The 20390-nt window shown below is 36.3% G+C and overlaps 1 protein-coding gene and 1 long non-coding RNA gene across 6 annotated transcripts; both read left to right on the forward strand.

Moving 5' to 3' along the window:
- The first annotated feature begins 1095 nt into the window (after positions 1–1095).
- On the forward strand, positions 1096–16344 carry LOC147521125 (uncharacterized). Of its 5 annotated transcripts, none has more exons than XR_015193783.1 (8): positions 1096–1499; positions 1597–1732; positions 12066–12168; positions 12754–12849; positions 14378–14558; positions 15823–15897; positions 15990–16038; positions 16237–16344. It is a non-coding gene; the product is annotated as an uncharacterized LOC147521125 (long non-coding RNA). The 5 variants fall into 5 exon arrangements; XR_015193782.1 differs by having other exon boundaries at positions 1613–1732; XR_015193769.1 differs by having other exon boundaries at positions 1096–1732; positions 15823–15914.
- A 676-nt stretch (positions 16345–17020) lies between these two features.
- On the forward strand, positions 17021–19009 carry LOC147521126 (F-box protein FBW2-like). The gene is made up of 2 exons (XM_086593118.1): positions 17021–17613; positions 18344–19009. Exons 1-2 carry the CDS (start codon positions 17318–17320, stop codon positions 18825–18827), a joined length of 780 nt encoding a protein of 259 aa, XP_086449244.1. The 5' UTR covers positions 17021–17317; the 3' UTR covers positions 18828–19009.
- The last annotated feature ends 1381 nt before the right edge of the window (positions 19010–20390 follow it).

Raw genomic sequence — 20390 nt, forward strand, 5'->3', positions numbered from 1 at the left:
CTTTGATCGTGCGGACAAGGACTCAATTTTGTCTGCTGTTGAAGCCATAGCTAAGCTTGGAAACGTTGTAAGACCTGACTGGAATGGTCTCAGTTTCTTGCTTCTTGATGCTGCCGAAACTGCTGCTCATGATGACCTTAGTCTCGTGCAAGAGAGTGAGAACAGCATTGAATCTGCGAAGTGTTTGTATCTAATGGGTGCTGATGATGCGAGTTTGGACAAGCTCCATGGTGATGCATTTGTGGTATAGCAGGGACAGTGGGACACCATGGTGATAAGGGCTTATACCGTGCAAATGTCATCTTACCTGCTTCAGCATTCAGTGAGAAGGAAAGTACCTATGAGAATACTTAAGGCTGTGTTCAGCAGACATTGCCTGCAGTTCCAACAGTTGGTGATGCTAGGGATGATTGGAAAATTATCAGGGCCCTTTCAGAGATGACTGGAACACGGCTGCTTTGCGATTCAGTTGGGGATCTTCGGGCACGCATCAAGACTGTCGCGCCAAACCTCTTGCACAGAGATGAGATCGAGGGAACCGGCCACTGTCTCTCCTTTATTGAAACCTGAATTCCCTTTTGAGATGAGTACAGCTGCATACAAAAGTGCTGTCGACAATTTTTACATGACTGCTTCCATCGCCAGGGCCTCTAAAATTATGGCTCAGTGCAGTGCTTCATTACTCTTGAAGTAGTGAGAACATCGGATTGATGTGTCCTCTACTGCTTTGTAGTTTGCCAATTTATGTTCTTTTTTTCAGCACTAAGGTTTGGAGTAAATTGAGTAACATTTTTCCGTGGAGAAGCTCTCATAAATGGCATTTTTAATGTTCAAAATGTAACTATGTTGTCGTTGTTTTATTCTTGTGCTTTGATCCCAAGATACTTTAAACCGTTTCAAAAATCTCAATTAGTAGAGTACACCATAATTAACATGAGTTTTTAAATTGAACTAATTTTTTTTCTACCACTAAATACCTTTCATAAAATATTCAAACAAATTATTCAATATATTTAAAAAAGACTATTTGGTCATTTTAAATTTTACTACCGTTATACTCTTAACTTAACATAGGAAAAAGAGGGTGTTTGTGTAAATTCAAATAGAAAACCAATTGCACGCAATATGTGAATTATACGCCTATATTAATTATTCATAAATTAGACTTTAATTACCATAAATACACTATGCTCCTTTCCCCTTCCGTCTCCGTCTTTTGGTAAACAATAACTTTTTTTCTTTCATCTCCTTTTTCTGTCTCCTCATCTTTTCTTCTCTACTAAAAAATCTCTATACACTTTTCTCTTTCTTCTTTCACTGTCAGTGCAAGTGTATAGAAGAAGAAAGTACTTATTATTAATACTAACAGTGGTGGGCATGCTGTTATTGGGTTTTACTTTGCTAAAGATCTTTTGAGTTCTGGTCATGAAGTTACTGTATTGATTGTTGGTGAAGAGAGTTTAGACAAGATGAAAAAGCCTCCATTTAGTCGATTCTCAGTTAGTATTCTTTCCTTCCTTAGTTCCTTATATCTCTATTTGGGCATTTGTATTTTCTTGCTATGCAAATTATTAGTTGGTTGATTTCTGTTTGGAGGTATGATTTTTTTTAGGAAATTGTGAGTAGTGGAGGCGAGACAGTGTGGGGAAACCCTGCAGATGTCGGGAAGGTTGTTGGCGGTGGCATTCGATGTTGTGTTGGATAACAATGGCAAAGATTTGGATACTGTGAGGTTTGTTTCCTGTCTCCAAATTAACCATTACTATTTTTGCCTAACTATATTTGAATTGTTTGCTCTTAATTTCAGTAAGGATTAAATGCGGTACCGTGTGATCAGGTATCCGTGGAGAGCTATATGTACATGGAGTTAAAGCTCTTATAATAACAGTGAAACAGGAACCAACAAAAGACTGTTTCATGATAATCCTTTGACCTGGTAGAGTTTGGTTCCTCAGGATATTAGTGTTAAGATGATGTCCACTGTTCAAACTTGGAAATGCTCATGGTCTTTGATAGCAGCCATTGCTTCCTTAATTAGTTACATTAGTGTCAACTGTGCATCTGTTTTTGTTTCCTTTGGTGCCATCATCTTTCACTAACTTAAGTCCCTGCCAAATTCAGAATTCTTCTTTTCCAAACAATGGGTTGAGTGGAGAAGTTAGTCCACCTACCAACCTAGATCATAAATTTCCTACTGATTCACATAACACTGTGGTTTACCATGGTGCACCATGGAAGGCAGAAATTGGATGGTGGCTTTCCGGCTATGATTCAACAAATAGGACAATCAATATTGTCGAGGTATGGAGACGTGAAAATAGTGTAGTGTTTGTATTTTATTTGTTTATTACAATGATTTTTTGAGAATTGAACTTTCAAGCTTGGATAAAAAGGCTTGAAGTTTATATGTTGATCTCATCAATGAGAGATAGTAGAAGATCTGAGCAACATTACTTCATTTTTATGTTTTTTCCTACTTGTGGAAATTTGAGCATTTGCACTGATTGTAGAGTTGTGGATAGGATTAATCGCTTCGACCTTATCTCTTACTTACACCCACTGGTTCTGTCTACAGAGAATAGGTGGAAAGACATGCAAGAGTGATTGCAGCGGCCAAGTTGTTTGCAACCGGAAAGTGGGACTATGCAGGTGTTTTCACGGATTTTCAGGTCTATATCTCCTCCTTACGTTCATTTCATTTTTTCTATTAATTTTTGATTGCATGATAATGCTTGTGATCACTTTTTTTTTAAAAAAAAAATTAAATGGTTTTGATGTATTGAGTTTCTTTGGTTATCCATTTGCTGGGATCTTATATAAGGTCCGCTACTTTATAGGGAAGGATGTTTCGAGAGGTTGCGGTTGGAGTGCAATTTACGGGATCACCGTGAGCAACCTTATAGGCCATGGGTTGTCTCAATCGCCCGCTTTATTGTGATACAACAAGGGCTATGTGTTTCGTGGACAAGGAACAAAGTACCCAAATGATCCCAAGAGTCGAGGGCCTGTGGATTTCAGATCAAGTAAGGACTCCTGAAGTCTCCGTGATAATATCTTGTGGTGAATAATGATATCTTTGTGAAATTGATCATAGGTGTAATAATCTGTTTCAAATTTTACCTTCAGAGAACGGTGGTCAAAAAAGTTGACCGATTGGGCAAAAGCAGCACTGGACAATATTTTCACAACAAATACTAGCGCACTGGCCGGTGTAATGTGGATCCATTAGAAGCATATGCTTCCAAGGTGAAATTTAAAGAGGAATGTGATTGCAAATATGATTGTCATGTTGGTTAAGGTTCTCAGAAGGTGTCCTCAGGCAAAGGTGTGTATAAACCGATTAGTGCTTTGGCCATGGATCTTGTCGAGGTGGATTTTGTCGTAAACGTTAGGAACTTCCTTCTCTTTACATCTAGGAATGGATAATCACTTCCTCTACAAACAGAGGTGAATGAAGAAAAATTGATCCAAAGGATCATGTTTACTGTAGTCTGCTATAGAGGCTTACTCATAACAAAAGGTGAACTTCGTTATTCGTAATTTGTCTGTCACACTTTTTACTAATTTTTATGCGACACATTTACTAATGATTTTTGGGTTATTTAGCTTTTGGCCCCACTTTATATATGGATATTAGCGTTTGGCTCTCCTAAGTTGCTAAATTCATTTTGGCCCCGATTACATTAGTTGAATCACCAACTTTAACTCCACCGTATGTTTTCTTCAAAATGGCAATTTTACCCCTCTCGTGACTCGTGACTTGCACGTGAAACTGTAACGAAATATTCATTTGTTTTATTTCGATTTGAAATTCCATTACAATTTCGAAATGATCTCTTGTACAATTTCAATCAACAACATTACAATTTGTCTGATATCACGAGAAAACAAAAAAAGATCTCTCATCTCTCCCTCATCTCTCTAATCATCAAATTACATACCCTATCATCGAATGCTCCCCATCATCGAATACCAACAAAATACCAACTCCCCATCATCACGTACCCTAATTTCTGGTCATGATCAGTTGGTTTGATTGTTGTTTCTTAGCTCAAGCTTTAGTTCATTGGAAAGATTATTTAGCTTGCAGAAAGGTATGTCTGTATGTACTTTGTTGGTTGCATGAAAATTGCATGTAAATTGTTGGTTGCATGAAAAGCGATGGGTGATGAACCATATAATAAGGAATGTGGGGAATGTGGGGACCAAACCCTAGAAATTACCAAATGGTAATTTTAAAGTGGGGACCAAACCCTAGAAATTACTAAATAATTATTACTTATTGAAATTGAGGATTTTTTAAATTAGGGTTCACGATTTATAATTAAACTGTAATAACCCCAATTACTTATTCAAAATTGGGGATTTTGTCCAATTGAACATAAAAACTTAACGAAATTACACCATACAAATTGGGGCTTCTGTCAAATTAGGATTCTAAACACCAATTTGCCCCAATTACTTATTCAAAATTGGGGATTTTGTCCAATTGGGATTTTAATATGCAAATTGAACATAAAAACTTAACGAAATTACACCATACAAATTGGGACTTCTGTCAAATTAGGGTTCTAAACACCAATTTGCCCCAATTACATGTTAACAATTAGGGCTTTGGTCAAATTAGGGTTCTAATGTGCAAATTGAACACCAATTAGGCCCAATTACATGTAAAATAAATAGGCCTTTTGTCCAATTTTGTTTATAGTGTGCAAATTTAACCTAAATTGGGACAATTAATTGCAAAAAATTGGGGATTTTGTCCAGTTAAGAATCTAAAGTGCAAATTGAATATTGTGAAGTGTCTTTTCATTGTTAATTCTTATATATACATGTTCTGTGTGTTTGTATGCATGTTCTGTTTGTTTATGTGCATGTTCTATGTGTTTATATGCCTCTCTGTGTGTATGTATTAAATGTATGTAATACCCTAATTGAATTATGGGAATTATTGTAAACATGCATTTTCAGTGATATGGCGTCATCTTTAAGAGGTCAGAGAGAGTTTGTGATACACTATGATGGTTTTTGGATGCAAATAGTGCCTGGTAGAATGAAATATCTAGATTATCATGGTGGGTCTCAGTTTCATCTTAGGTTAGATGGGGATGAATTGAGTTATATGGGGCTCATTGAAGATATTCATAGATCTGTGGGGGATGATGTTCCCATTAATGGTGTTAATTGCATTTGTAGAGGGTTCTTGACTACCATTTACAATGATGTTGGAGTGCTAAAAATGTGGGATACTATTAAGGCAGAAAGGGATCAAAAGTTTCATTTGTTTGTCACCATGGTCACTCGAGGATATGATGCAACCCCATCAAGTCCCTAAACCTAAGCTCCAGAGTAAGCCCAATGCCAAACCATATAAGAAGCCCAGTATTGTTTCTAAGTCCAAGTTGGTTTCAACACAAAGCCCAAGAACACCTACAAAGGCCAAGTCTATTCTTAACTTTGAGGTAAGAAGGTCACCTAGATTTTCCTCACAACCTGCCTCCAATAAACCTAGCTTCTCCTCCTCCATGTGAATCTGAGTCCAAGTTGGTCTCAACACAAAGCCCAAGCACACCTATAAAGACCAAGTCTATTCTTAACTTTGAGATAAGAAGGTCACCTAGATTTTCCTCACAACTGTCTCCAATAAACATAGCTTCTCCTCCTCCATGTGAATCTGAGTCCAAGTTGGTCTCAACACAAAGCCCAAGCACACCTATAAAGGCCAAGTCTATTCTTAACTTTGAGGTAAGAAGGTCACCTAGATTTTCCTCACAACTGTCTCCAATAAACCAAGCTTCTCCAGTTATACAATTGTCTCCATGTGAAAATGAAGATGCATGTGAGGGGATCCAAGTTGATGAAGGGATACAACAAACTGCAGAAGATGTTGTCAATGACTTTGCTGAGTTGTTTGAAACTGGTGAGGCATTTGTTGATGCAGTAGAAGAAGCAAGTGCCCAAGAAGAAAACAATGGGGAAGTACAGAATGATGATAGTGAAAATGAAGAGGGTGGAAGATACTTTGAGAAATTTCAAACTGGTGGTCCATGTGTGGACATGAGATGTGGGTATGTTAGTAATCAGTCAACTGAATATGATGATGATGATGATTTCACACCTTAAGATGTTGAAGAAGATGAAGTTGTATGTAATTTGGTGAATGAGGCAACTAATCTTGAAGAAGGAGCAGATGATGTGATTGATAGTCTTGGGTTGGGGACAAGTAACTTGTATCAGGGTGAACCAATCCCAAGTGTGGAGGATGAAGATATAAAAGAAGATAACAAACTGAAGCTAGAACCAGGCATGCAATGGAAGTCAATGCCTGAATGTAGGAGTTATCTGAAGAGTTTGGCAATACAAGACATATTCAGTTTCAAGCAAAAACAAAATGACACAAAAAGATACAGAATGTATTGTATTGGTGAAGACCATGCAGATAAAGAAATGGTTAAACCATGCACCTGGAAGGTAGCATGTAGTATCACAAGGGATCACCATACTGTGAAGTTAAGGAAATTTGTGGGACTCATACTTGTGAGGTTGATGGAAAGAATCATGTGAAACAAGCCAAAGCTCCTTGGGTTGCACAAGTTCTTGAGGATTTCCTTAGAGATCACCCAAACATGAAACCTTTAGATGTTCACAAGGAAGTTTGGAGGAGATTTGGAGTTGAGTTATCTTATTACACTGCTTGGAAGGCTAAGGTCAAGATGTTTGAGAAAATAAATGGGAATTATGAAGCTAGTTATCTTGTAGTATCTGAGTTGAAAAAACAGATAGATGTAAAGAATGTGGGAAGTCTGGTCAAATGGTACAGACATGGTGAAACAGGGGAATTTGTTGGGTTCTTGCTTGCTTACAAAGCATCATTGGATGGGTTTGTCAATGGTTGTAGACCTATTATTGGGTTAGATGGATCATTTCTGAAAGGGAAATATGGTGGATGTTGTTTAATGCAATGGCCTTAGATGCACAAAATGGGCTCTTCCCAATTGCTATCTATATTTGTAGGGGTGAGAATGGAGATACATGGAAGAAGATTTTGAGTCAGCTGAGGCCTTATTTGATCATACACAAGGAGCCACTTACCTTTATCCCTGATAGACAAAAGGGTCTCATAGAAGTTGTGGATGATGTGTTTCCAGAAGCTCGCTAATGTAATACAATCGCGGTTGCTAATGTATTTTAATTCTTAAGTAATTCTTTGCATAATGTATTCACTTTCTTATTTACATGTATTTTAATTCTTTTTTGGTTCTATTCTTTTTTAGGTATTGCTTTAGACACATGTACAAAAACTTTAAGGTGAATTTTAAGGGTGAGTTGCTAAGGGACTTGAGCTGGAGGGCAGCAGAAGCATTTAAAGAATGTCATCATGATAGATATATGGAACAGAAGCATTGGATGTGGATGAGGAAGCTAAAAAGAGTGGTTAGAGGGGAAGCAAAACACACTGGGCTAGGTCACATTTTGATTTCTCAACAAAATGTGATGCTATCACCAATAATTTCAGTGAATCATTTAATTCTTGGATACTGAAAATTAGAGATATGCCCCTAGTGCAGTTTGTTGATCAATATAGTCTTGCTGTAATGAAGTTGATCCATGAAAGGAGGATTACTTCACAGGAACTAGTTGATGGTGATTTGGTGCCAGCTGCTATGGGAGTCATAAATAAGCTAGAAAACAAGTACAACAAATACAAAGTACAAGGATTTGTTGAGGGATTTGTTGAAGGAGTTGAACACAACTCATTCTGTGTCATTAATGTCAAGACTGAAAAAAAGTTTGTGGTAAATATGACAGGTTTGGAATGTACATGTGTAGTATGACAAATGACTAGAATACCATGTGTTCATGCAGTATGTGTTATTAGGAAAAGGAGAACACAGGGTTCTAGCTGGGCACAGTAAGTAAAAATGGTGTACTATGCTTATATTTTAACCTTTATTGACAACAAATTTACATGTTTATTTCATTTTTTGTTTCTATTTAGGTACTGTAGTCCATTCTATAATGTACAATCCTTTAAAGCCATTTATGCTGGTTTTATATATCCTTTTGATAATGAGGAAGACTGGGACAAGGTGAATGTTGCACTTATTTATGTTTGAAATTCATTTTCCTTCATTGTACTTTGCTAATAGTGATTGTCATGAATGTCATTTAATAGGTTGAAATTGGTGATGAGGTACTACCTCCACCACTTGAGAGAAAATCAGGAAGGCCTAGAAAACAAAGAATTAGGGATGCAGATGAGGAGAGACCATCCAAGAAGAGGGTCTGCAAGTTATGTCATGTACCAGGCCATAACAAGAGGACATGTCCAATAAGAGAACAAGGTGGAACTAAGGGAATGTCAAAAGCAAAAAAAACACAAAGCAGAGGAGAAGGTGAGTGTGAAGATGAGGCTAATATGCAGCAGCAAACACATGAACAAGTGAACTCTCAGGGAAATGAACAAGTGAACTCTCAAGCAAATGTGTAGCAGCAAACACATGAGCAAGTGAACTCAGGGGAAATGAAGCAAAGCTTAATGTGCAAGCAGCAAACACATGAGCAAGTGAACTCTCAGGGAAATGAACAAGTGAACTCTCAAGCAAATGTGCATTGTCAGGCAAATGTGCAATTGAACTCTCAAGAAAATGTGTACTATCAGGAAACCCATCAGGAAAATGTGCAAGTGAACTCTCAGACAAATGTGCACTCTCAGGAAAATGTGCAAGTAAACTCTCAGACAAATGTGCAAGTGGAACATATACCAAGGGCTGGTAGAGGGGGTAGAGCTGGTAGAAGGGGTAGGGGTACTGGTAGGGGAATGGCTTATTGGTTTGGAGAAGACACACCAGCAAGCTCAAGCCAAGCAACACCACCCCCTCCATTAAATGAAACGCAGTAGTAAGTAGTCACATTGAAGGTATTGACCCTTCATTATTCAATATATATTTTGCATGTGTTTTCAGTTGTACTATTAGCTATTAATGCATAATTGTTACTGTTTTACTTTTGACCAACAATTTAATGTCTTAAATGTCATGAATGAAGGTGTTAGTTTCCATAAAAGGTAGTTCCCATACCTTTTCCTATAAAAGCAACACACACACATCACACTTAGAATATCTCTCTCACACATCTCATATCAAATGGGGAAAGGTAAGGGAAAAAATAAGGAAAAGGGGAAGAATAAGGATAAGGGTTATGAATATCCACCTCATCTCATGAGTGCAGTTAGATTTGGATATAACAATTATCCTAGAAATGTAGTTTTGGCTGCCATAGCATATGTAGATGAGCATGGTCATGATGTCTCATATGAAGAAGTCTAGGCTTATATCATGGAGTTGTTGGACAATCAAGAAAAGCAAAGGGTGGCTGTTGGACTGCCTGTAGAAGTTCTTCAAGATTGGGAGAGGGAGTGTTTGGAGGAGTTGGAGGAGTTGGGGGAGTTGGAGGGGTATGTGGATGAGTATTTTACCATCTCTAAACCAAAAGCTGGTAAAAATAAGAAAGGTATTGGAGAATGCAGTTTAAAACAAGCAGAATCTGCAGGGGGAAGTCAAGCACAACCAAAGCCACAACCAAAGATGGTTGTACAAGCTCTAATGTGTCCAGCAAAGTTTGAAGCAGAGTTTAAGCTATCGACAAGGAAAAAGTGGAAGAAGTGATTTTGTCAGTGATTTTGGTTCTAAATCATTTTTTGTACATACATGCTAGGGTACCCTACATGCTATCTATTTTCAGTGATTTGGTTCTAAATCATTTTTTGTTTTTCTTCTTTGTTTCAAGCAGGGAAGCAAAGTGGTGGGTGTTTTTTTGGGGAAGCAGTTGGATCGAAAGTGTTTTTTGCAAAAAAATCAACAAAAATATTTTGTCTTTTGGTGGGTCTTTATGGAGGCTAGCTTTTGGTTGGTTAATTAGGTTATGTAATGAATGACTAGCTTTTGGATGGTTATGCTCTTTAATGGATGTTAGCTTTTGGTTGGTTAATTAGGTTATGTAATGACTAGCTTTAATGGATGCTAGCTTTTGATGGTGTACCTATTATCTATGTATTTGGGCAGTCTATGTATTCGCAGTCTACTTGGTTACTTCAGTTTTTATATTTGTGCACTTGGAATCTGTGTATTTTTGCTCTGGATTTGCGTACTCAGTCTATGTAATGGATGATGTTCAGTTTTATGTAATGGATGATGTTCTGTTTTATGTAACAATCCCTCACACTTACATTATATAGCAAAGCATTACATCTTCCTTACTTGATCTAATAGATAACTTGAACTTCATTACAGCATTACATCTTCCTTACAGGGCAATCCCCACACACTTACATTATTGGCACAACCATTAGGTAAATGACATCCCTTGCATAGGCTGCACACTTCACACAACTCAAGATCTTCTTTGCACATATTACAAACTTTGTTCTCAACCTTTCGATCAAAGTAGATCCACTCCACAACACTACATTGCTCAAACGAGCACTTCAAATACTTGTATTCTAGAATTCCTTGTACTCCATTGTTAACACGACCAAAAACCACTTTCATAAAGCCACAACAACAAGCACGAGGGCAATGCATCCCAAAATACTTACATGTAGGAGCATAATGCCCAACTTCAAAACACAATTGACAAACCTGCAAAACAAACAAAAACAAAAATGAAATTAAATAAACCTTTGTTTTTGGCCCCTCTTTGTGAAAAACTTTCAAGCTTTTGGCCCCTCCTCCATTAATGGACAGTGGGATACTACTTGGGGTAATACTCGAAGAAAGTACAAACCTTTGGTGCACCAACGATAACAACTTGACTGCCACCCATTCTATCTTTACTTTGGAGTAAGAAATGAACAAAAAAACTCAAGATGGAAACCAGTATTTATAGATTAACAACCATTAGCCGTTGGGAGCAACATTTAAAGCCCAACGGCTCATTATCAGTAACCGTTGGATGGAAACCACACGATGTCGACACGTGTAAATTTGATTTGTTTTCAATCAAATCAGTACGTGTGTCATGTGTGAGGGGTATTTCTGCCATTACAAAAATGTGAGTGCGAAAACATACGGTGGAGTTAAAGTTGACTGATTCAACTAACAGAACTGGGGCCAAAAATGAATTTAGCAACTTAGGAGAGCCAAACGCTAATATCCATATATAAAGTGGGGCCAAAAGCTAAATAACCCATGATTTTTCAACCATTTTCTTTATGTTACCCTTAACTTAACATAGGAAAAAGAGGGCATTTGTGTAAATTCAAGTCGAAAACCAAATGCACGCAATATATGAATTATACGCCTATATTAATTATTCATAAATTAGACTTTAATTACCATAAATACACTCTACTCCTTTCCCCTTCCGTCTCCCCTCTTTTGGTAAACAATAACTTTTTTCTTTTCATCTTCTTTTTCTGTCTCCTCAGCTTTTCTTCTCGACTCAAAAATCTCTAGACACTCTTCTCTTTCTTCTTTCATTGTCAGTGCAAGTGCAGAGAAGAAGAAAGTACTTATTATTAATACTAACAGTGGTGGGCATGCTGTTATTGGGTTTTACTTTGCTAAAGATCTTTTTGAGTTCCGGGTCATGAAGTTTCTTGTGTGGTTTCGTTGGTGAAGAGAGTTCAAACAAGATGAAAAAGCCTCTATTTAGTCGATTCTCAGTTAGTATTCTTTCCTTCCTTAGTTCCTTATATCTCTATTTGGGCATTTGTATTTTCTTATGCAAATTATTATTTTGTTGATTTTTCTTTGGAGGTATGATTTTTTTTAGGAAATTGTGAGTAGTGGAGGCGAGACAGTGTGGAGAAACCCTGCAGATGTCGGGAAGGTTGTTGGCAGGGCGGCATTCGATGTTATGTTGGATAACAATGGCAAAGATTTGGATAATGTGAGGTTTGTTTCTGTCTCCAAATTAACCATTACTTGTTTTGTTATTATTATTGGAATGAAAAAACAAAGAAAAATCAGTACATTTTTCGTGTATAAGCTGCTGTGTTCTAGCTTCTCATACTTTAATGCAGTTTGGTTGTATTAACCTAACGTAAAAAACTTAACAAGCAGGCCCGTGGTGGACTGGGCAAAGAGTGCCAGTGTCAAACAATTTTTGTACATTAGTAGTGCTGGGATCTACAAGAAAACCAATGAGCCACCTCATGTTGAAGGGGTATGTTGTATGCTTCTGTTATGTTTTTGTCGAACTCTCATGTGTTTCATAGTGGATATTTTTAGTGTGCAACAACTTCATGGTTTGCTAAGTTACTTATTAGGTCTTAAACAAATTGTCTCATTTTGTGCATGTACAAAATTGAATTAGTCCTTATTGTCCGACACACTCACAATTTTTTAGTTGAATATGTATGTTTCTTCACCTTATAGTTGACTGCCACCAAAATCTATAAAATGTGTTCGAAACTAAGTTGTAAACTGAGTATACCATTAGCAGTTTAGCTCAAGTCTGAGAAGAGTGAGGACATAGTTTCTCTTTAAAACAATCACATCTTATTCAGCCAACAAGCCTGGTGAACGTCATATCGTATGAGGATTACTATTTCCTGTACTGGTAGCTAAGTGATTTGCTTCTTGATATTCTTTAAGGGTGTATTTTTAATCTAAAACTTGGAAGACTAAAATGAACATATATAAAACTACAAGAAGTTTTGAATAGATAAATGAGTTGTGATATTAATTTGAGTAACAATGGAAGTGTATGTAATGTGTATATAATGATGCTAATAACAAGCAAGTGCAGTTTGAGAAGTTTGTTGCTGGAAGAGTTGCGCTACTGAGATAATTGCACTGTCAAAGCAATATGCCGGCATCTAACAATGGCGAACCAGTTCTTAAGGTAACATATTATCTTGCTTGGTTTAAATGCATGCAAGACATTGGTATGGATTAAGAGGTTGTGATCTTAGGAATGAAGAGTTTCGTATCGATTTGGGCAATTTTTTAGGGAATTGCAACTTAAAGCATGAGTTGATCAAGAGAAGAAGAAGAAAATATTAGACACACAACTATACCGTTTGGCTTCAACATTAGATTTTTAAGGTCGCCAATATTTCCCTACATGGACCATGGTAGAAGATTATACCTTGAAAGCACTCACAGCCCAGTTAATGCAGAATGCAAATTCAAATCAAGTAAATACACTTATATTCAGATCTTGTGGTCCCACTGTAATAACATCATGGTCCTCGCAAAATCGGAATGAACAATGTGGTACAAGTATTTAAGTGTGTTGTAACTACATCATAAAAAAAATATCCCCATATTTGTAATATATGACTTCTACAAATATTCCCTCATGTGCATTTTATTATGTCATTATAGTTTCATGTGTAGTCTGTTGCTTCATGTGCTAAGGAAATCTGCAAATTGTGTATCACTCCTAATTTTACTCAACTTTTAAATTTCCGAGTGCATAAGGAATGTTTGAAAAGCTATAACTGTTTTGGGTCAATGTTGGGAGCTTTTGTTCTAGGCCTTAGGATATTGAGAAAATGAATTCTCGGTCTCCTTCCCAACCATGTTAGAACCCCAAGTGGGTATTGAGTACACCCTTTAGTTTGAGCATATCATAGAGGCAGGTAAGACGTGCTTTGGTAGTGAAAAATTTGTGTGAGTTAGAGACTATTGATGCATCTATACACAGATGTAATAGAAAATAAGGCATGCCATATATAGGCACATTTACATAAAAGTAGCAAGATAGATCATGTAGATAAAGTTGAGAAAGGGAATGAACTAATGCTTACCCCTTTGCCACGCGTCCGTCATATCTTAATGGTGTGTGGTGGGTTTAAGCCCATGTTTCCAAGTTAACTTAGTTAGGGCTTTCAGACCCAATTTAGGGCTGTCATTTTCCATCTTAAAAAAAATAATAATAATAAAAAAAAAAGTTGGTGTTTCTGCAGGTTAATTTAATGTCATGAATATACTATGAAAGATAGCCAAATTTTAATTATTATTATTTTTTATCAGTAAAATTCATTTAATTTGTATATATACTAATGATAAAAAATATTGCAATTTTTGAAAGGTAGACAATTTGAAAGGCAATGCAAGTAGCGTGAAATTGAAAGTTGACAAAAATGATAATCTCACTAAGCTTGAGTTGTTGCAGGTCTTCCCCGAGATCTTGCTTTTCATACAATAAGTGAAAACTACAAACCGTAAGGAATCTTTGTGGTAGTACTTAGTAGTGTCAAAGCTATTGTAATCAATTCGAGTATTTTGAAAAATGAATTTAAAGGCTACTTATTATTTGTTACTGCTACCTCTTTGGATCTGTAAGTCCCTGGATGGCAAGACCTTTAGTTAAATTATACCAAGATTCTGCTCTTAGTACGGTGCTGCTTATATATATGTCATAGGTTTCGGGAGCAGCAACCATGGGCATTAACTCAGAAAAGGATACGGGATAACTTGAAAGACGATGTTGCATCACCCGAGGTACCATCATTTCTGGGATTCGTGAGTTGGAAAATGGTGGATTCCATTAGATTCAATGAATGCATAATTGATGCTGCCACTAGGAGCCTTATTTTATCAAAGGTAATAAAATGCTTTAGAATCCCTAAATGTTGATATTAGTGCTTTCTTTTCTCTTAGGTATTTTTTTAGATTGTTTTTTTTTTAAGATTAGATGTGAATTCTATAATATTGGTCCCCATCCATGTCCTTACACACATTGAATGAGATATATACCAAATCTACGCCATCATTTTGAATTGTCCGTCACCATAAATACATTTAATTAGTAATTAAGACGTTAAAAAAATGAAAATACTATAGAGAGACAGTACGAAGGGAAGGAAACCAATGCCTACCTTTATATATCGTAAACCCAAAAATGTGCATAGACTAAGTGTTCATCTTTTGCGGGATAAAATGAGTTATGAACCAGGAACTGCCGCTAATAGCATAATGAGCATAGTTTTGGACATAGCAGATTATATATGTAGCAATACTTATAGTTTCTTATATATGCTAGGGATGCATGGTTTCTATGGTTATAACTGAGTTTAGGTATATTTGTTGTTTTATTTAAAATAATTAATTGAACGACTGTTTTTTAAAATAATAACTATTTAATGGTGTTTTTTTGTCTGGTTACTTTGCATCGTCAAACTGTCGCAGGAGTCAATAGCAGAATAGCATTAATCACATAATATCGAATAGTATACAATAAAGGTCTTTGTGTTCTAATGTTGTGGTTATTAGGAATTTTAATGGAGATGAGATGGTTAGAGCTATCAATCGGCATAGTGTCACACACTTGCCAACTCTCCTGCCATTATTGATGACTTTGATAAGTAGAAAGACTCTAGAGAGGTGTGATTTGGGGACTAAGAAACAAATTTGAACTGGTGCAACTCCTTTGCGTATGAAGATTATATATTACTTCCTTTAGAGTTTTCCTGGTGTTGATTTCATTTAGGTTAAGTGAAGCATTATTTGTCAATTACTTAAGTATTATTTAAGTTTGGCTTAATTAAACTTCCTTTCCTAGATTTGTAATTTGTAATTTGTTGTTATAACGTAGAGCTGATCTTTTTTTACTTCTATGCTATGTTAATTAGGTAGCATAAAAAGGGTTAGAGTTGATTGTTTTGTAGAGCACCATAAATCTCATATTTAATTGTGCTTGCTTTGTGTAGACCTCAGCAATGTTCCTTATTATTGGTACCTTGCTTTCAATAACATTATCATCATACAACTTATTTGATTTAAGTTGTTCATTTTTGTGTAGTTCTTCTGTTTGGTTGATGTGGATTATTACTTTTTTGAATTGCATTTTTGTATGTGAGTCCTACAGGATGATTTTGCTCAAAACTTTTAACATGACATTGCTACTCAAAATGGTGGTTCCCTTGCATAGGAGATTGTCCCAGTAAGAACTCAATTATGGTAACAGATTTCACCGTTTGTATAAAACTTCTATTATTTATCAGCTTCTAAGACAATTCCGGTTGAATTTCCTAGGGGAGCTAGGGGCTCCATATTTGTTGATACGGATGAAGGTGTAAACAAGGTAAAATGAATCGATTACTACCAAATACTTTTCCTATACATTTGTTTCTTCTTATGAGCTTTTACCTGTAGCTGGGGAAGAGTATAATTTTGAGATCATGCAAAACAACAGGGCAATAATAATCGACATTGACATGACAACTAAAACAATTCGAGTTCTGTTCCTAATGAGAATCAAAATGCTTCTTTGCAATACCAGGAGGTTGTGTTGAATGTGCCTTTTGATACTCTACATTCAAATTCATCGGCAAAAATCACCGATAGAACTCAAGTTATAGATTGATGTCTTCTATACGTTGAGGTAACAATGTGATAGCAATGGAGTTACTACATCCGTTGGGAGCAAACACTTATTTTTAGGAGGTTCAAATTGTTGAAGTTCATTGCTCGGAAGATAACAAGCTGAAAATTGGAGCTGATGGTGTGCATGTTAGAGTTATTCAACTGAAACATTTAGAAAAACAAGCTTTTATATGTTGGTGCTTTTAACTTAATTACTCTATTTTACTAATGTAATTTAATTAATTATGCAGTGGTATACTTTTTGTGTGTAACATACATTGATGTCTTTCTAAACTAAGACCGGTTCAATTTGACGCCCAGAGGGTGTGCACTATGCTAGTATAGATAAAGCTCTTCTTTGATATGTATGTTGTAGGCTTTGTTTTGATTGGGCTTTTATAGGGATTTTGGGCCACTAGGGTAGGATGTATCCAATTAGCCTGTATTAGGTGGGGTTTTTTTGGCCATGACTCAATAGATTTTGGGCCAGAGATTATTTTTTGGCCTTAAATCCCTTAATTCAGCCTTTTTGAAAAAAAATTGAAAAAATTAAAAACGACACATGTAAAGTGTCGTAGAAAAGGGAAAAACGATTGCTAAAAAAATGTCATCGTCTCCTTCGTCTGACACCAAAAAACGTGTTTTTTTTTTTTTTTAGAATAAAGACGCATTAAATGGATCTGGTGCAGTGCAATCTCTTTAATCTTTTTTTTTTTTTTTTTTATCAGCAAGCGGGGTTGTTAACGGGTCCCTAGCCCTTTCTCTTTAATCTCTCGCTTTAAATGCTATTCAGAACCCCACTTCCTCGCTTTTTTCCCTTCACTTTACCCATCTCGAGAAGAAAAGTAAACAAAGCATCAAAAGCTTCTCCTTAACAATTAATTAAGAGTCTCATTAGTAAATGCTATAGACTCTCAATGTTCTTTAATTAAGTTCTCTTTATATAGTGCATTTGGAGTAGTGAGAATAAAGGCATTACATATACATACACATAGAAAATGGCGGAGAGGAGATGGGAAGACTTAAACTGTGATTGTCTAGCACTGGTATTTGAGAGAGTGGGACTGAAGCACTTGATGTTGGATGTTCCACTTGTGTGCAAGTCATGGTACAAGGCTCATTTAAGTCCTGGGTGTTGGAAGAATCTTGATTTTCGTTTTGCTAATGACTTTTCGTTTGGTTCATCTTATACCAACTTGATAAAATTTGCTGTTAGTCGTAGCTGTGGAACTGCAACCATGGTTGCACTTCCAAATGATTGCACCTTTGAAGACTTGAACTATATTTCAGAGGAGTAAGTAATTACATGTCCAATATTTTATATATATTGTGTCCAGAAAACTTTATTTTTTTGTGCAAATCTGATCACTGATGTGGTACAAGTCTAATTATTGTTTCAAATTTCTAATTTTTATAACTTTTTCTTGCTAAAAGGGTAATTGTATTAAGGTATTAATAGCAAAGGAGAAATTTACATTTATATCAGTTGAGAGCCTTGTGTAGGACTCTCCAAAGTTTACATTTAGACTGAACCTAACAAGATTTACTGCATGAATCTGTAGTACATCTGATGTTGATTCTCTATCGGGTGCATGAAAGGTGGTTTATCATCCCACCATTGCTTGGTGCCCTTTGTTAGATTAGCTCCGTATCTATCGCAAGCATCTGTAGCTAAGTTAGTTTTCCTCCATGAGCATGTGAGATTTAACCATTCAGCTTTCTCTTTTACTTGATTCCAAAGCCCTTTGAAGCTCCAGTGTACCTTGTTTGATTGAAATGCTTTGATGGTTGCAGCTGAGTCAGATTGAATCCAGATTCTTGTCCATCCCATGTCTAATGCTTTTTTGATGCCCTCCACTATAGCATGACTCTCTCCTATGTAACTTGTAGCTATCCCTATACCACCTGCGTTGGCGCCCAAAAAGACACCATTATTCCCTCTGTAATTTATTATAACTACTTGCATAGAATGTGTACTTTATTTATTAGTGTCACACTATGCTTAAATTGTATTTCTTTTGTAGGTGCAAAGCATTGAAAATCTTAATCGTTCCCTACTTGGATGCAACTCCAAAACAAAGGCAGTGTATCCCAGAACTTATAGCTAAACTCAATTATTTGGAGAACTTAGGGATTTGTGGCGTTGAATTGAACAAGATAGTTACTCAAATTGGAATTCACTGCAGCAACTTTGTGGGACTCTTTATCAATTCTAGTATTCATTTTGATGAGGCAACATCAATTGTTACGAATCTACCAAAAATTAAGCATCTGTCCTTGAGGAATTGTTCTCTTCCTCGTGAGTGTCTCATACAAATATTGAATGGATGCAGAGACTTAGTATTATTTGATGTTAGGGGCTGCATTGGTTTCGATGAAGATGATGAGGAGATATTGAAGCTAGCTTCTCATATCAAGGATTTCAGGCCTCAAGGGTCAATGCTTTACGATGATTACTATGAGACAGGTGCAGACTATGAGGACTTCACTGGCAATGGCTCAGATTAAGCTTTAGATAATTATTTTGGTATAATTATGCTTGTTAATAGTTATTTAGGAAGATTGCATCTTTTGCGTAAGAGTCATTTACTGATATCCGTCTGGCAGTCTGCGTAAGAGACTAAGAGGTGATAACGTGATGTAATTCTTGTTTAAGTATATAAAGATGGTTTTGTTCTTGGCTAAACAAAGTTGGAGAATGCTTGCTAAAATCAGTTTAGTGGCTCGTTCTTCTGTGTTTTTTAAGGCACGCCAAATTTATTTCGTTCTATTGATGTGCCAATTGAGCGACCTAACCTTACGCAGTTGTGTGTTCTTAGGGGTTCATTTGTATGCAAAATATTTTTACCACAATGCTAAGGAAAAAACTTATATTTGTATCAAAACTTCAAAGTAAACTGGACGGTCGGTCATTGAAATGCACAAAAAACATAAAGATGAATTGGAAATGCACATTTTGTAGCAAAGATAAGTCGGTAAAACTTTTGGGTGATGATACCAGAGGTCTAGGGCTCAAACTCTGCCGCCAACCCAATCAAAAAAAAAAAGATATGACATATAGCCACGCAACCCCAGCCAATGATGATTTTGGGAAGTAAAACATGCCCAATGCAGACTGCAAGAATAAGACTCATAAGACGAAAAGTTCCTCACTATCTTCCATAATTTATTTGTTGCAAAATAATGTGGGATGTGACACCCCCATATCTTGTCTTGGTAGTGTATCTCGCCACTATATGATAGCCAAGCTTTCAAGAATCTCTCTCCATCGAGTAGGCAATTAATCTCTTTATTTGCTCAATTTAGAAACACCTCTCACAAAAATTAAAATAAGCCCCTTCTTTTATTAATAATTTAGAAGAATCTTTCTAATGTCACTTAAATTATATAATTATCTCCCATTTCTCATTTCTGTTTTTGTTTCTTTTTTGGCAAATATGCTTACTGTTATGACGTTACAATCAGCTTATGCATACATTTGTATATTTTCTGTCCCTTTCTTTTTAGTGAAAAGTATGTAACCTGAGAATATCTCCTATGGGCCGAACGCTTAAATCTTGATTCTGAACGTCTGCATTTGCTATTACTTTGATGTCTTATTTGTATTGTTTATAAGTTTCCGAGGTGTTAGTTTAGCACTTCAATTGCCTTACTCTAGGCATAACCCTCAACATGATGCATCTTATTATATATATATACCCTTTAAATTATTCTGTGAACATACATCAAATATGTAATAGTGGGTTGCGCGGGCCTTGTGCCCAAAGTGACCCAGGCCCATATATACAAACAATAAGCAACCTTTACCGACTTTAAAGAAGAATGTTTAGTACATTCTATGATGCTGTAAACCAGCCTAGGGAATTGAAGTAGCAGACCACCTAAACATCGTAAAACTCCCCACGTCACAACTTGATAGAATAGATAGACACATTTTTGTACCCATGACTCGAGCAATGAACTTGTGATGATATAAGGGTCGAGTATTTGTGGAGATGGTCTCCAAACCACTAGAAGTACCTCATTTGAAAGTCTAACATTGTGAAGAGAGGGTTGCAAAAGTACCAATTC

This window comes from Coptis chinensis, chromosome 1 (genome assembly GCF_015680905.1).
Source record: "Coptis chinensis isolate HL-2020 chromosome 1, ASM1568090v1, whole genome shotgun sequence".
NCBI classification, from domain to species: Eukaryota; Viridiplantae; Streptophyta; class Magnoliopsida; order Ranunculales; family Ranunculaceae; genus Coptis; species Coptis chinensis.